This window comes from Harmonia axyridis, chromosome 5 (assembly GCF_914767665.1).
Source record: "Harmonia axyridis chromosome 5, icHarAxyr1.1, whole genome shotgun sequence".
Classification (NCBI taxonomy): domain Eukaryota; kingdom Metazoa; phylum Arthropoda; class Insecta; order Coleoptera; family Coccinellidae; genus Harmonia; species Harmonia axyridis.
The window spans coordinates 31,106,435-31,118,011 of record NC_059505.1 but is presented as its reverse complement, the minus strand read 5'-3'; the positions used below and the strand labels follow the sequence as shown (position 1 = coordinate 31,118,011).

Genomic DNA, 11,577 nt, shown 5'->3' with positions numbered 1-11,577 from the left:
CGAAAAGATGAGGGATAGAACTTATCAGTCAACAATAAGTAAATTGAAATTTGTTGTCTTTATAGGCAACACATGTTATTGATGTTATTTTTCAAGAAATAAATTTTTCCTAAGAAAAACTGATTGAAATTTCAGAACCTTTGTAAAAAAAAAGATTTTCTCCTACTGTGTCCTTGAGCTACGTTCATCATGTATTATTAATTATCCACCCAACTGCAAACAATATTCGTTTGTCTTCAAGATTCAATTAAAAGAAGTGCTATTATACGTACTTTAATCAAATTATTCTAAAACAGTCAGATTATATTAGTAATAATATCACAATACAGTTGTAGAATATCCACAAAAATTCAATATCCATAGTGAATAATAAATAATCTAGTCTATAGTTATAATATCGGAATTATTTGGCCAATATTCTGGATCACTTTCCACATCCCGGTCTGAAGCAAGAGTACTTTGTGATGGGTGAGATGTATCCCCATCACAAGTTGTGTAGTAGCTATCATTCTTATTATTGGAAAAATTGGGCATCAGCATATTCAAAGCTTCCACTGCTCTACGATTTGTTGGATCCAATCTGTAAGGAGTAAAAATAAAAAGACTAAATTTTTTTTCAGCCACTTCAAATCAACAGCCTAATTTTGATTTTACGTAACTATGAAGTACTTTTCGAATAAAATCATAATATTCACCTTAATGACGTGGCATAACATTCAAATGCTTCTTCTTCTCTTGCCATGTTTGTATAAGAATCGCCTAAAATTTGATATAATCGTGAACAAGGACTCTGATTTATTTTCTTCAGTATAAGTTGCTCGGCTAATTCATATTGACATTGCTGTTGGAAAAATATTGCCAGAAGTATCACAGTTTTGTTTGAAGACTCATGAGGGATAGATACAGCTTTTTCTAGGAGTTTCTTCACAGCTTTACTATTTCCATTCGGATCTTTCAATAAAACTTTTGCGTGAAGCTAGAACAAATATAAATATAATAATTGCAATAAAAATATACTGGTTATTAGTGCCAATATTACTTAGTTCTAGTAATTCAACACAATGTATTCCTTTATTGAAAGAATATTTAATTATTCTTTTACTTATATTCACAATGGTTTAAGATAAAAGAGAATACTCACTTTTAGAGAGAGTGGACAATTATTAGTTTCACGACATGCATTTACAGCCATTGCTTCAGCCTCTTTCACTTTTTCCAATTTCAAATAAGAATATACAAGGTTCTTGTGAATATCCAACCTGAGAAAAAATAATAAAGAATAATTCAATATACAAAATGCCAAATTAATACTGATACTGAATTATCGAATAGGAAATACTAATAATTAAACAATATTACTCACCTGTAAGGGCAGATTTTGATAGCTTCTGTACTTGTGGCTATAGCATCTTCATATTTACCCATTTTGAAGAAGCAAAATGCCTTCACAAATAAAACGTCTTCATTATTTGCTCCTCCTATCATAAAAGCTTTATGTGCAAATAATCCTGCTTTTTCATAATTTTTACAGTTACGCATATAATTGGCAAATACAACCCAATGTTCTGGGGACCAAGAATTGGAATCAGTTTGTGGGATGAGACTTTCTAGAAAATCTGAATGAGTTTCATCATCTGAGTACACTAATAAAGTAGATAGTAAATCAAGTCCATGTTTCATATTCATGTCTATTTTGTAAGCCTATAACAAACAGAATTAATTATTTTTCATTTTGATATTTTTCTTTTTTTTTTTATATTATCTTGATAAATAAATTACTTCAAATATTATGCAAAATAATACACAACAGTTTATATTATACAATAAGGATCACTGCTGAAAATGTTTAAATGTTAAATTTAATTCAATGTTTTCTTCTCATTTAGTATATTAACAATACTTTAAAAATATTTCACTATTGTCTTAATTTGGTGAGGTATTGGAAATATGAACATGGTGGTATTTAAAGTTTAAATTTTTTTGCAATTTAGAAAGCAATAAAATAATCATCCATAAAAATCATTAAAAATACTTACTCTTTGTAGAACTTCTATGGCCTTCTGATCCTCACACATATAATGGTAACAATATCCCATAATTATTAATAACTGTACATTATCCCTTAAAAACTGCGGAACATCTAACAACTTGAATGATTCAATTGCACCCCAAAAATCTCTTGAGTGTAACTGTGTATGAGCTTTCAACCACATATTTATCCATGTGATATCATGTGTGGATTCTACAGTGAAGGAATTAACATCAGCGCCCTACAAAATAGTATCCTGTTTTGAAGGAAAATTTCATCTCTGCTACTTCAAGGAATAAAAGTTAATGGAAGTGAATCAAGAGTCAACATTTTTATATTTTCACCTTAATTCCAAGTTTCAGCAAATTTTCAGCTGCTTCAATAGAAAGAGGGCATTCTTCCAGTACCTCTTTGAAAGCACCAGCAGCAAGTCTATCTTTTCCATTTTCCATTAATAAAGTTCCTAGTGCCATATTAATTTTGGCATCTCTATGTTTACATTTTATACTTTGTAAAACTTCTAAAGCTTCATTCCTCTGATTTAATGACAAAAGACAAGAATGAGCCTTGTACTTCAAATCTGCATCTTTAGGTAAATCATTGCATTTTTCTGATGATTTCATATGTTTATTACTAGAAATTTCTTTCCTCATCATTATACATTTTTTGTAATACTTTTCAGCATTGAAGTATTGTCCAAGTGCAAATAGAGAATCTGCATGATATTTAGTTATATGCAATTCATCGAAATAATCATATTTTTTTTCTCCTAAGGAAAGAATCAAATCGCACTGAAAAATAGGTATATGTAAGTACCTTAGTTTTAAAATTTCATATTTATTTTGAATACCTACAATTTTCACGACATTCGAATATAGCTCTTTTTCGAATAACAATTGTATCCTTTGCTTCATGCTCAACTTTGTGGAAGCCATTTTTTGAACTGAATTATTCTTTTTCTAATTTTATTCCTAATCTATAAATTTTTTGTTTGGGTTTTTAATTTTATGTCAGAATTCAGAATATCCATAGAATTGTATAACTTCAATCACAGAATAAAAGGTTATCAAACCATAGAAAAAACGTCATTAACCTGAAATAACTTTTTTTTTTTATTCGACTGGCTGCACCAATGCGAATTAATTCGAAATTTTTCAGTGCTAAATGACATAATTAGCTCGAATTGCTATAAGAAAGAAAAAACTTATTTTCGATGGTGTGATCGAACATCTGATAGCTGTCATTTATATTGTCAATTGTCACTTTTAAGGACTTTTGTCAAATCGATAAACAACCAGACAACAAAAGTTAGAAAGCATATATTATTCATGTTTTTTCTTCATATTCTATTTTGAATTCAAATATCGACCAACAAAGCATAAAACTTCATCGATATGTCTACCAATGCTGAGTCTTCGGAGTCTCATAAGAGTAAAAAACCAGCAGGTTTGTATTCTTGAGAAATCAATTTATTGATTATTAATTTTTATAACCACGTCAAACAAAAGATATTGATATTCTCTTAATCACCTATATTGAGAAAGTAATCAATTCATAGTTTCAAGGTACCATCAATATTGAATAATTTAGTATATTGATCATGAAGTCAATAAAATATTTTCTTCGTTCACCATCAAATATTCTAGTAATACTGCTTTGCTGCATTGGTTTTTATTTGCATTTATCTTTATCATGGTTAAGTGGTGTGAGTTAAAATGCTTCTAAAATTTTTGTATTTCAATAGATCACCAAATATCAATTAATTACCATTAAAATCATTTAAACCTTTTTTCAGATAGTGCATTCAAGCAGCAAAAATTACCTGCTTGGCAACCTATTCTTACTGCTGGAACAGTTCTTCCCACATTTTTTGTCATTGGTATCGCATTCATTCCAGTTGGAATTGGACTACTTTACTTTTCTGATAAAGTTAAGGAGCAGGTTATTGACTACACTTTTTGTAATGAAACATTAAAAAATGGCCATTTGACAGGGAAAATGTGTGCTGATGTTATCAAACAGAATTCATCTGATTCGTGCACATGCAATATTGTTTTTGATTTAGAAACTAATTTTGAGGTAGTTAGTTACATTTTGTTTAATGACTTTATTTTCACTGATGAGCTGCTCATTTCAGGGAAAAGTTTATATGTACTATGGATTGAGTAATTACTATCAAAACCATAGGAGATACGTTAAATCAAGAGATGATAATCAGCTCTTGGGAAGATTGGAAAACCCAGTCTCCACCGATTGTATGCCTTTCCATAAGGACAATGGAGTACCTATAGCACCATGTGGTGCAATAGCTAATTCTATGTTCAGTGGTAAGATGATTGATTATTTGTGATCATTGAAATAAAATTCAAAAAATATCATTCATTTGAAACTCCAATTGAAATTTGCAGATAAATTTACTTTATATCGATATAATGGAAAAAGTAATAGAGAAGAAATACAGCTATTGAAGAATGGCATTGCATGGGACTCTGACAAACATATCAAATTCAAAAATCCTCCAGGAAATTTGGAGGAGGCTTTTAAAGGTTATGCTAAGCCAAAAGCTTGGAAACAACCCGTATATAAACTAGATAGTGATCCAAATAATAATGGATTTCAAAATGAAGATTTTATTGTTTGGATGAGAACTGCAGCACTTCCAACATTTAGAAAATTGTATAGAAGAGTGAATCATAGTCAACCGGGACTGGCAAATGGATTAATCAAAGGAAAATATGAATTAGAGGTAGACTACTGTGAGTATTCCTTTACTAATGAATACTTATTCAGCCACAAAATAGAACTTTTTGACACGTTAACTGCCACCTGCACAACCTGCGACCAGGTGACTTGGTACTTGAAGCACCAAACTTAACTATGGTGTATCCCGAAATTTGCTATGTGCTTCTCTCCACTAAATATTGACGTATCATTATGAAACTAAAAGCGCAATACCATAATTTTGGCATACGAAAGAATTTCGTATTCATATTTTACAATTTGGCCGCTGGCTGTTAATATTGAAAATCCTATGCGGCAGTTATCGTATTAATATTCTATAGAGCCATATTTCAAAGAACCATTTAAAAAACTGAGCATGATGCATGGACTTACAAAAAATGGGCTAATTCAAAGCTCATTCAACCAAGCATATATGAAAGAATCAACTTTGAATGTTAGTTTCGTTCATAATATTTTTTACATGAAATTAATTTAACGAATTATCAATTTTCATAGCATATGATGTCTCTGAATTTGATGGTACAAAACGTATGATATTAAGTACTACTTCACTACTTGGAGGAAAGAATCCATTCCTAGGAATTGCTTACATAGCAATAGGATGTATTTGCCTACTATTGGGAATCATTTTGCTTATAGTTCATATCAAATGTGGCAAAAGGTAAGAATCCATTTTTTTTTGTTTCGTATCTAATACAAAAATTTCAGCACAAGTGAGATGATAAACGTGAACCCAAGGACACCTTATTGATAAGAGCAAGATTATATATTTTGGTTAAATCTTCCGTTATGTTAAGCTGAAATTATATATAAGTCGTTGTCTGTTACTCATCAGTGCAATTGGATTATGCGAAATCGCATCAGTAGAAGGCACCAAATCGGTTATGTCTCAGTTGTTGTTTTGTAAGACTTTGATTGAAATTTTTGAGAGCACCAAAGAAACAGTAATTTCCTCCCCTTTATGACATGATTATTCTATGTTCAATTCATATCAGCATTTCTAGAAGAAATGATTATTTTAGTTATGTCATATTAGTGTGATTTCAATTTTTATAATGTTGTGATATTTTTATTGACCTCCTAAAGAAATTGTTTGGTTTTAGACAAATAAACCAAAAAACTATTCCTGATGTTAGGATTTCTATTAATTAATTTTATTCCACCATAGAATTGTTTGATCTTACAGTTTTAAAATGTTTATACTCACATACAACAAAATTTTGAATGAAGTTTTCCTATTTAATTTTGAAAAAACTATCAATTTATGTCAGTTATTTTTTTAAACAATTATAAATATGAAGTGCCTTGAAATAATTATTGTTTTCCCAATTTGCTTTGCTACCTAAGAAATTATGTATTATTGGTCTTTGATAAATGTTAATTTCTTTACAAGTCCAGAATCAATATTGTGTATAGCAGCAATGTTAAATAATATCTGAAGATGGTGTATATTAGGTATATTAACTTAGAAATATAATAAAATATACAAAAACTTTATTTTATCCTTTATTTATAGATGTTTCTTAGAATCTTAATTTTTGGAAGAACCATTTGTTCTTTCCTTGTTTGTATCGTTCTTCAAACTTGACTCTAGTTTGGAATCTGACCTTCTTCCTCTTCATTGGATCTTTAAGATCTTTAGGTGTCACTTTAAGGTCAGAGGTCAAATCAACACTGTACCTAGTTGGCATGATGTGATTGTAATTTATGACCTAAAACAAACAAAAAAGACAATGAGTACTGAAACAGATGTAATCTTGTCTAATAACAAGAAAAGACTGCATTTCATAACTGATTAAAATCTTAAATCTATATTGAAACCAATAAGGATTTGAATGGTTGGATTTCGCCAAAATGTTAAGTGAAGTTTGTCCGGGTAATAATTCAGACAAGCTTCGCCAGTAGGGATGTGTGGTTCGTTCAATTTCGACGACCCGGTTCGAACCAGATCCATTGCTGAGACGACCCGGTTCAAAAGACCCGTTCAACTGATCCAATGGTTCTTTTCAGCTCACTAGCTCAGATCGAATCATGTACGATTTGCGCATGATTCAAAGATCCGTATATCTGGTTCTTTCGTTCTTTGTTTTTTTTTCTGTTTAAGAATGTTAAGTTGATATTAGCTTTGTATTTTTTAAGTCGGTACCTATGTTTGAGATCTGTTTCATGAGATGATTATTTTCGAAAAAAATTTAAAAACCATTACATATGTCTCGTTCAAATTGATGATTTCGGACTATTCGAATGACTAATCAAGAAGTAATTCATTAATGTATTTCGTACAGAACACAAAATTCACGAGGCCTTGACTAATTTTAACGAAAACTACCTAATGATCATTACCTGTATCTATTCCAACCAAATAAATACAAAAGATCTGAAATCCCTAAAAATAATATCAACCCCTTGTTCTTGAGAAATTAATTCATTTTTATCGACTTTAAAAAGTTAGGTTTAAAACCAAGAAATCTCAAAAAATAATGAACAATATTTAAGGCCATAACAACATTTTCAAGATATAATAATTGGTGCATGCAAAAGGGTGCAATTACAGAGACCAGTTTCTGTTACTATTTATCATATTTCTTCAAAACCGGGTGCCAAGTGCCGAGCCGATGATTCATTTGCGAAATGGATGTATTTTATTACTACCATATGTTTCTTTACGGTCAGTCTAAACAGAAACCTATCTACCTAGACTCAGATAACGAACCATTCTATGGATCTTTGGGTCCTAAAAGATCTTCAGAATTCAGATTGAATGAACTGAATGTGAAAGTTTGGCTCATTTGGATCGGTTCGAACGAACGAATCATTTTCAGAGAGACGACCCGATCGAACCATTCGTTCTGAAGACCCGGGTCTTTTGATTCGTTCGTTCGTGAACGACACATCCCTATTCGCCAGTAGAATCTAGAAGTAACAAGGCAACTCCATAACACATGTAAGGTAATCTAACATTTCTAATCTTCGTATTATTTGTATTACTTAGCTCCAGAGCGATCTATCCTATATTAGTAGCGTGTTCTCAAACTAGTCTAAAACTACAAAGAAATCTGAGATAACAAATCTTATTCAACTGGCAAGGTAGTTACCTTGCAGGCTGAGTTAGTATAAGATAGATGAGCTGTCAAAATGAAAATTAGGGAACTATTCTCAAACTAGAGAAAACTAAAGAACTGTGTCGTAAGTTCAGCTAAATTAGATTTATTTGGAATGAAGCTTTTTATGTTATTAATAAAAGACTACAAATTATCTCACGGAAATTGCAATCATATTGATATAGAGTTCAGTTAGTTAAATTCTTCAGTTGTATAAATTTAGCTATTTTATCACTACACAAATTGAAAATTTGCAATTAGTATGCGGAAGTATCAAATAACATGAATTCTCACCTTGACGAAAGCCTTTATTTTAGACCTCTTGTGAATTTTTCCTTTTCCCATTCTGCTGTGTACCTTTCTGGGATATCTGTCAATACCTGCAACTAGTGCATGTCCGTATTGTTTTTCGGAAGTTCCATCATCATAGTTTTTAACGATAACGGCTTTCCTTCCCGCGTAACGACCTCCAAGGATCAGTACGACCTTACCAGATTTCATTATTTTACCCATCTTGATTCTGGAACAGAAAATTGAATATTATTTCCGTACTAGAAAAAAACGATGCTGATTTGAAGAGAGTATTTGAGATTTTTAAGTGAGAAATTATATATTTCCAAAGAAATATGGTATCTATAACAATAAGAAGAATTATTGAATGATTATAAAATACCTTTAAGCTACTTTGAAATTGAGATTTGTTAAATATTTCAAGATTTACTTACGTTGATTTAAACTTGTTACCATAACCAACAATCCCCGACTAAAAGGTTGAGCATAGATGCCCGCTGAACCCTTATTGGTTATTTCATAAAGTTGAAAGGAATTTTATTTAGTTCTATGTTCGATGAAAAAAGTTTCATATTTTAAATTCTGAAATATCATTTCATCAAAAAAAAAATTTAGTTCCAGTGGAAAGATTAGAAAAATTACTTATTTTATTGAATATCAATGTTAATTCAAAAATATTTTTTCAAAATATTGTGTACAACGGAATATTCAACATCATTATTATTATTTTAAATTATTAGAGCCCTAATTTGAAGGGGCTTCTTATAATTATTTAAAAATTTCAATAATATGGTTATTGTGTACCCAACAAAAATATGCATTATCCGCGTTGCGCCATCTATAAACTGACAAACTTATAAATGGAAAACTAGCTGATCTCTATGTAATAACAAATATTCTTCAATTAAACATTATTGCAAAAAAGAAAAAAAAATAAATTCATCGGATTAGTATTTTAGATATTCAAACTTTCATCCAAATAGTAGAAACATGAAAATATGAGGTAATATAAATTCCTCGATATTTCCATCAATGCTAATATTTTAGGAGAATCAATCTTGAATACTGGCCACATAATCATTATATCGTTATATAAATATAATTCATTTGACGTTTAAATCAGGATTTAACAATTTGACAATAATATATATAAATAAACACAATATTTTTTTTTTTGCGGTTACTTATTTTCTTGCAGCACTAAACTACGAGTCCAACACTAAAGGTACATTTCCTGAGTGAAAATGAGTTTTTCTCCTCAGATAGAAACAAGGTTTAGGTTTAGATTCATAAAGAAAAGCCAGATAATACAGAATCCCAGCAGATACTCGACTTTTATTTATTAGTGTAAAAGATTATATTTTTATAGCATTCTAAAGAGCTTTAAGTAGTTCTATATATTTTAATTTGTGTTGACTTTTATGAATAAATAAAATTATTGTGTTGTGTTTTCATTAATTTAGGTATCCTAAATGATTAAATTTATTCAGTTATCCAAAAAAAAATGAGGAAGGATATTATCGGTACCATCATTTACTATGAAACAATTAAGAATTGCTAACTATACATATACATCAATACATGTTCGTTTGGTGAATTTTCTGTTCTTCCATTTGTTCACTTGTTGCGAATAAACCACTACCTATTGCAAAAAAAAACAAATATAGCGCACATTTCAAACTTATTTTATGACCAAGTATGGTTGTTTCATTTCCAAAATTCTAATTTCAATGTTATCAAAAATGATCTATACCAAATTATGAGGTCTAAAATCATCCTCCGAAAATAATTTTTTCATTTCTAGCTCAATCTCAAGTCTGAAAAACAAGAAAATTTTTTCTGTGACTAGACTGCCATTGGTAAACTACAGAAAACTGTTCATTTCTCTTAAAGGTTACATTTGATAATCACCTCGTGTTGCTATATTCTAGGTAAATTTTGTAACTTTTATCTATAACTATATCAATTAACTCGTTATTAAAATATTCTGTAGTTTTCAGTTTATTCTACACAATTGTATCAAAATGCAAAACGACGCTGGAGAAAAAGTTGACTTGTACTGCCCAAGGAAATGGTGAGTTTACACGTGTAATCTTAAAATGTATCTAATATTAATCTCAAATTTTCATTAGCTCGGCAAGCAACAGCATTATTTCCGCTAAGGATCATGCCTCCATCCAATTGAGCATTGCTGATGTCGATCCAGAGACAGGAAGGATGACCGACACCAGTAAGAATTATGCTCTGTGTGGAAAAGTCAGACGTATGGGTGAATCTGATGATTGCATTGTCCGATTGTCGAAAAAAGACGGTATTTTGGCGAAGTAAGTTTAGCAGTCCACCAATTATTTTTATTACATTCCAACACACTTGTATTATGTTATATAGTACAAGAAGAGTTAGTTCACAATGTAAAATCTTTTCAAATTGATGTGTAACAATTAGTTTATGTGGAATCATTTGTTTTTAGCGTTTTCTGCTTGACCGAGTGTGCTTTTACTTTTACGGGTTCTTCGAGGAATTCGACATTTTGACAAATGAAGCTGAAAACAAAAGCTCGATTCAGTGTACTCTCGATTATATTTCACAAGTCATTTGATAAAACAAGACATAATTTTTGAGAAAACATGTTTTCCTACTGAAAATAATACCTTTTTTATTTTATATAAAAAAATTTTTTATGTTTATAGTAAAATAAACAATATTATCATTATTATAAAAATTGCCAAGCACCAATTTTATTATAATCAAAAGGGCACTCTCAACAATTATGAAAATAGAAATAGGTGCTAAAATGCACTGCATTGTCTCTTTACTATAGAGCTTGGGAACAATTTCAGTTTCTTTATTCAAATTTGACAAAACGTCCACTGATAAATTTGGCTAGCTGATCTCAAGTTCAAAAATACGATTTCATATGAAATTTCAATGCAACAAGCAGAAAACGCTATTTTAATCTTTGAAAGTGACAAAACTGTGTTGATCACATAAAAATTTTTTCAATAGATGTATGATTACCTTGACCTTAGGTATCACAAAGATTTAACTGTGAATTCATGCTTTTCTCAAGATTATGGAGATGCACTCCTTAAATTTTGTGGAGAGTATCAAGGCACAAATTATCATATTTTTTAATAGTGTTTTTCATTTTGTTGCAGGAACTTCTAGGGATTAGCTGTTCTAAGTAATGTTAAGGAAATAAAAATGATATTTAAAAATTGAAATGTATTTTTATTATTCCCCTTAATCGAAAACAATATTTTTCTTGTAATGTACTATTCTCCTTATCTCAATTCTTTTTATTTAATTATGAGATTATTTTTTGTATATAAACCTTTGAATCGTGCAGGGGAAAATTAAGAGCTTTGACATTTGTAGGATGCAAAAATCTATTAAAATCAGTCTGGAGGTCTT

The 11,577-nt window shown here is 30.1% G+C and overlaps 4 protein-coding genes across 4 annotated transcripts; 2 read left to right on the top strand and 2 right to left on the bottom strand.

Moving 5' to 3' along the window:
* Positions 1–257: 257 nt before the first annotated feature.
* LOC123680097 (anaphase-promoting complex subunit 7) lies at positions 258–3,054 on the bottom strand. Its single transcript, XM_045617783.1, has 7 exons — positions 2,884–3,054; positions 2,374–2,820; positions 2,037–2,270; positions 1,364–1,701; positions 1,142–1,259; positions 696–976; positions 258–580 (listed from the first exon to the last, which is right to left on the bottom strand). Exons 1-7 carry the CDS (start codon positions 2,962–2,964, stop codon positions 379–381), a joined length of 1,701 nt encoding a protein of 566 aa, XP_045473739.1. The 5' UTR covers positions 2,965–3,054; the 3' UTR covers positions 258–378.
* A 231-nt stretch (positions 3,055–3,285) lies between these two features.
* Positions 3,286–6,268, top strand: LOC123680098 (cell cycle control protein 50A). Its single transcript, XM_045617784.1, has 6 exons — positions 3,286–3,475; positions 3,825–4,108; positions 4,167–4,356; positions 4,438–4,785; positions 5,267–5,432; positions 5,480–6,268. The coding sequence occupies exons 1-6, from the start codon at positions 3,424–3,426 to the stop codon at positions 5,520–5,522; spliced, it is 1,083 nt and encodes a 360-aa protein (XP_045473740.1). The 5' UTR covers positions 3,286–3,423; the 3' UTR covers positions 5,523–6,268.
* Positions 6,265–8,743, bottom strand: LOC123680099 (60S ribosomal protein L27-like). Its single transcript, XM_045617785.1, has 3 exons — positions 8,598–8,743; positions 8,167–8,392; positions 6,265–6,483 (listed from the first exon to the last, which is right to left on the bottom strand). Exons 2-3 carry the CDS (start codon positions 8,383–8,385, stop codon positions 6,295–6,297), a joined length of 408 nt encoding a protein of 135 aa, XP_045473741.1. The 5' UTR covers positions 8,386–8,392; positions 8,598–8,743; the 3' UTR covers positions 6,265–6,294.
* A 1,244-nt stretch (positions 8,744–9,987) lies between these two features.
* Positions 9,988–11,383, top strand: LOC123680054 (40S ribosomal protein S21). The gene is made up of 4 exons (XM_045617710.1): positions 9,988–10,094; positions 10,157–10,237; positions 10,296–10,487; positions 11,322–11,383. The coding sequence occupies exons 2-4, from the start codon at positions 10,188–10,190 to the stop codon at positions 11,329–11,331; spliced, it is 252 nt and encodes an 83-aa protein (XP_045473666.1). The 5' UTR covers positions 9,988–10,094; positions 10,157–10,187; the 3' UTR covers positions 11,332–11,383.
* The last annotated feature ends 194 nt before the right edge of the window (positions 11,384–11,577 follow it).

Coding starts and splice junctions, on each gene's coding strand:
- LOC123680097 (XM_045617783.1), bottom strand. CDS start 2,964: ATGGCTTCCACAAAGTTGAGCATGAAGCAAAGGATACAATTGTTATTC. Junction 977..1,141: donor ATTGTCCACTCTCTCTAAAA/GTGAGTATTCTC, acceptor TATTTGTTCTAG/CTTCACGCAAAAGTTTTATT. Junction 581..695: donor TGTTATGCCACGTCATTAAG/GTGAATATTATG, acceptor TACTCCTTACAG/ATTGGATCCAACAAATCGTA.
- LOC123680098 (XM_045617784.1), top strand. CDS start 3,424: ATGTCTACCAATGCTGAGTCTTCGGAGTCTCATAAGAGTAAAAAACCA. Junction 4,109..4,166: donor ATTTAGAAACTAATTTTGAG/GTAGTTAGTTAC, acceptor TGCTCATTTCAG/GGAAAAGTTTATATGTACTA. Junction 5,433..5,479: donor CATATCAAATGTGGCAAAAG/GTAAGAATCCAT, acceptor CAAAAATTTCAG/CACAAGTGAGATGATAAACG.
- LOC123680099 (XM_045617785.1), bottom strand. CDS start 8,385: ATGGGTAAAATAATGAAATCTGGTAAGGTCGTACTGATCCTTGGAGGT. Junction 6,484..8,166: donor AAATAAAGGCTTTCGTCAAG/GTGAGAATTCAT, acceptor TGTTTGTTTTAG/GTCATAAATTACAATCACAT.
- LOC123680054 (XM_045617710.1), top strand. CDS start 10,188: ATGCAAAACGACGCTGGAGAAAAAGTTGACTTGTACTGCCCAAGGAAA. Junction 10,238..10,295: donor TTGTACTGCCCAAGGAAATG/GTGAGTTTACAC, acceptor AATTTTCATTAG/CTCGGCAAGCAACAGCATTA.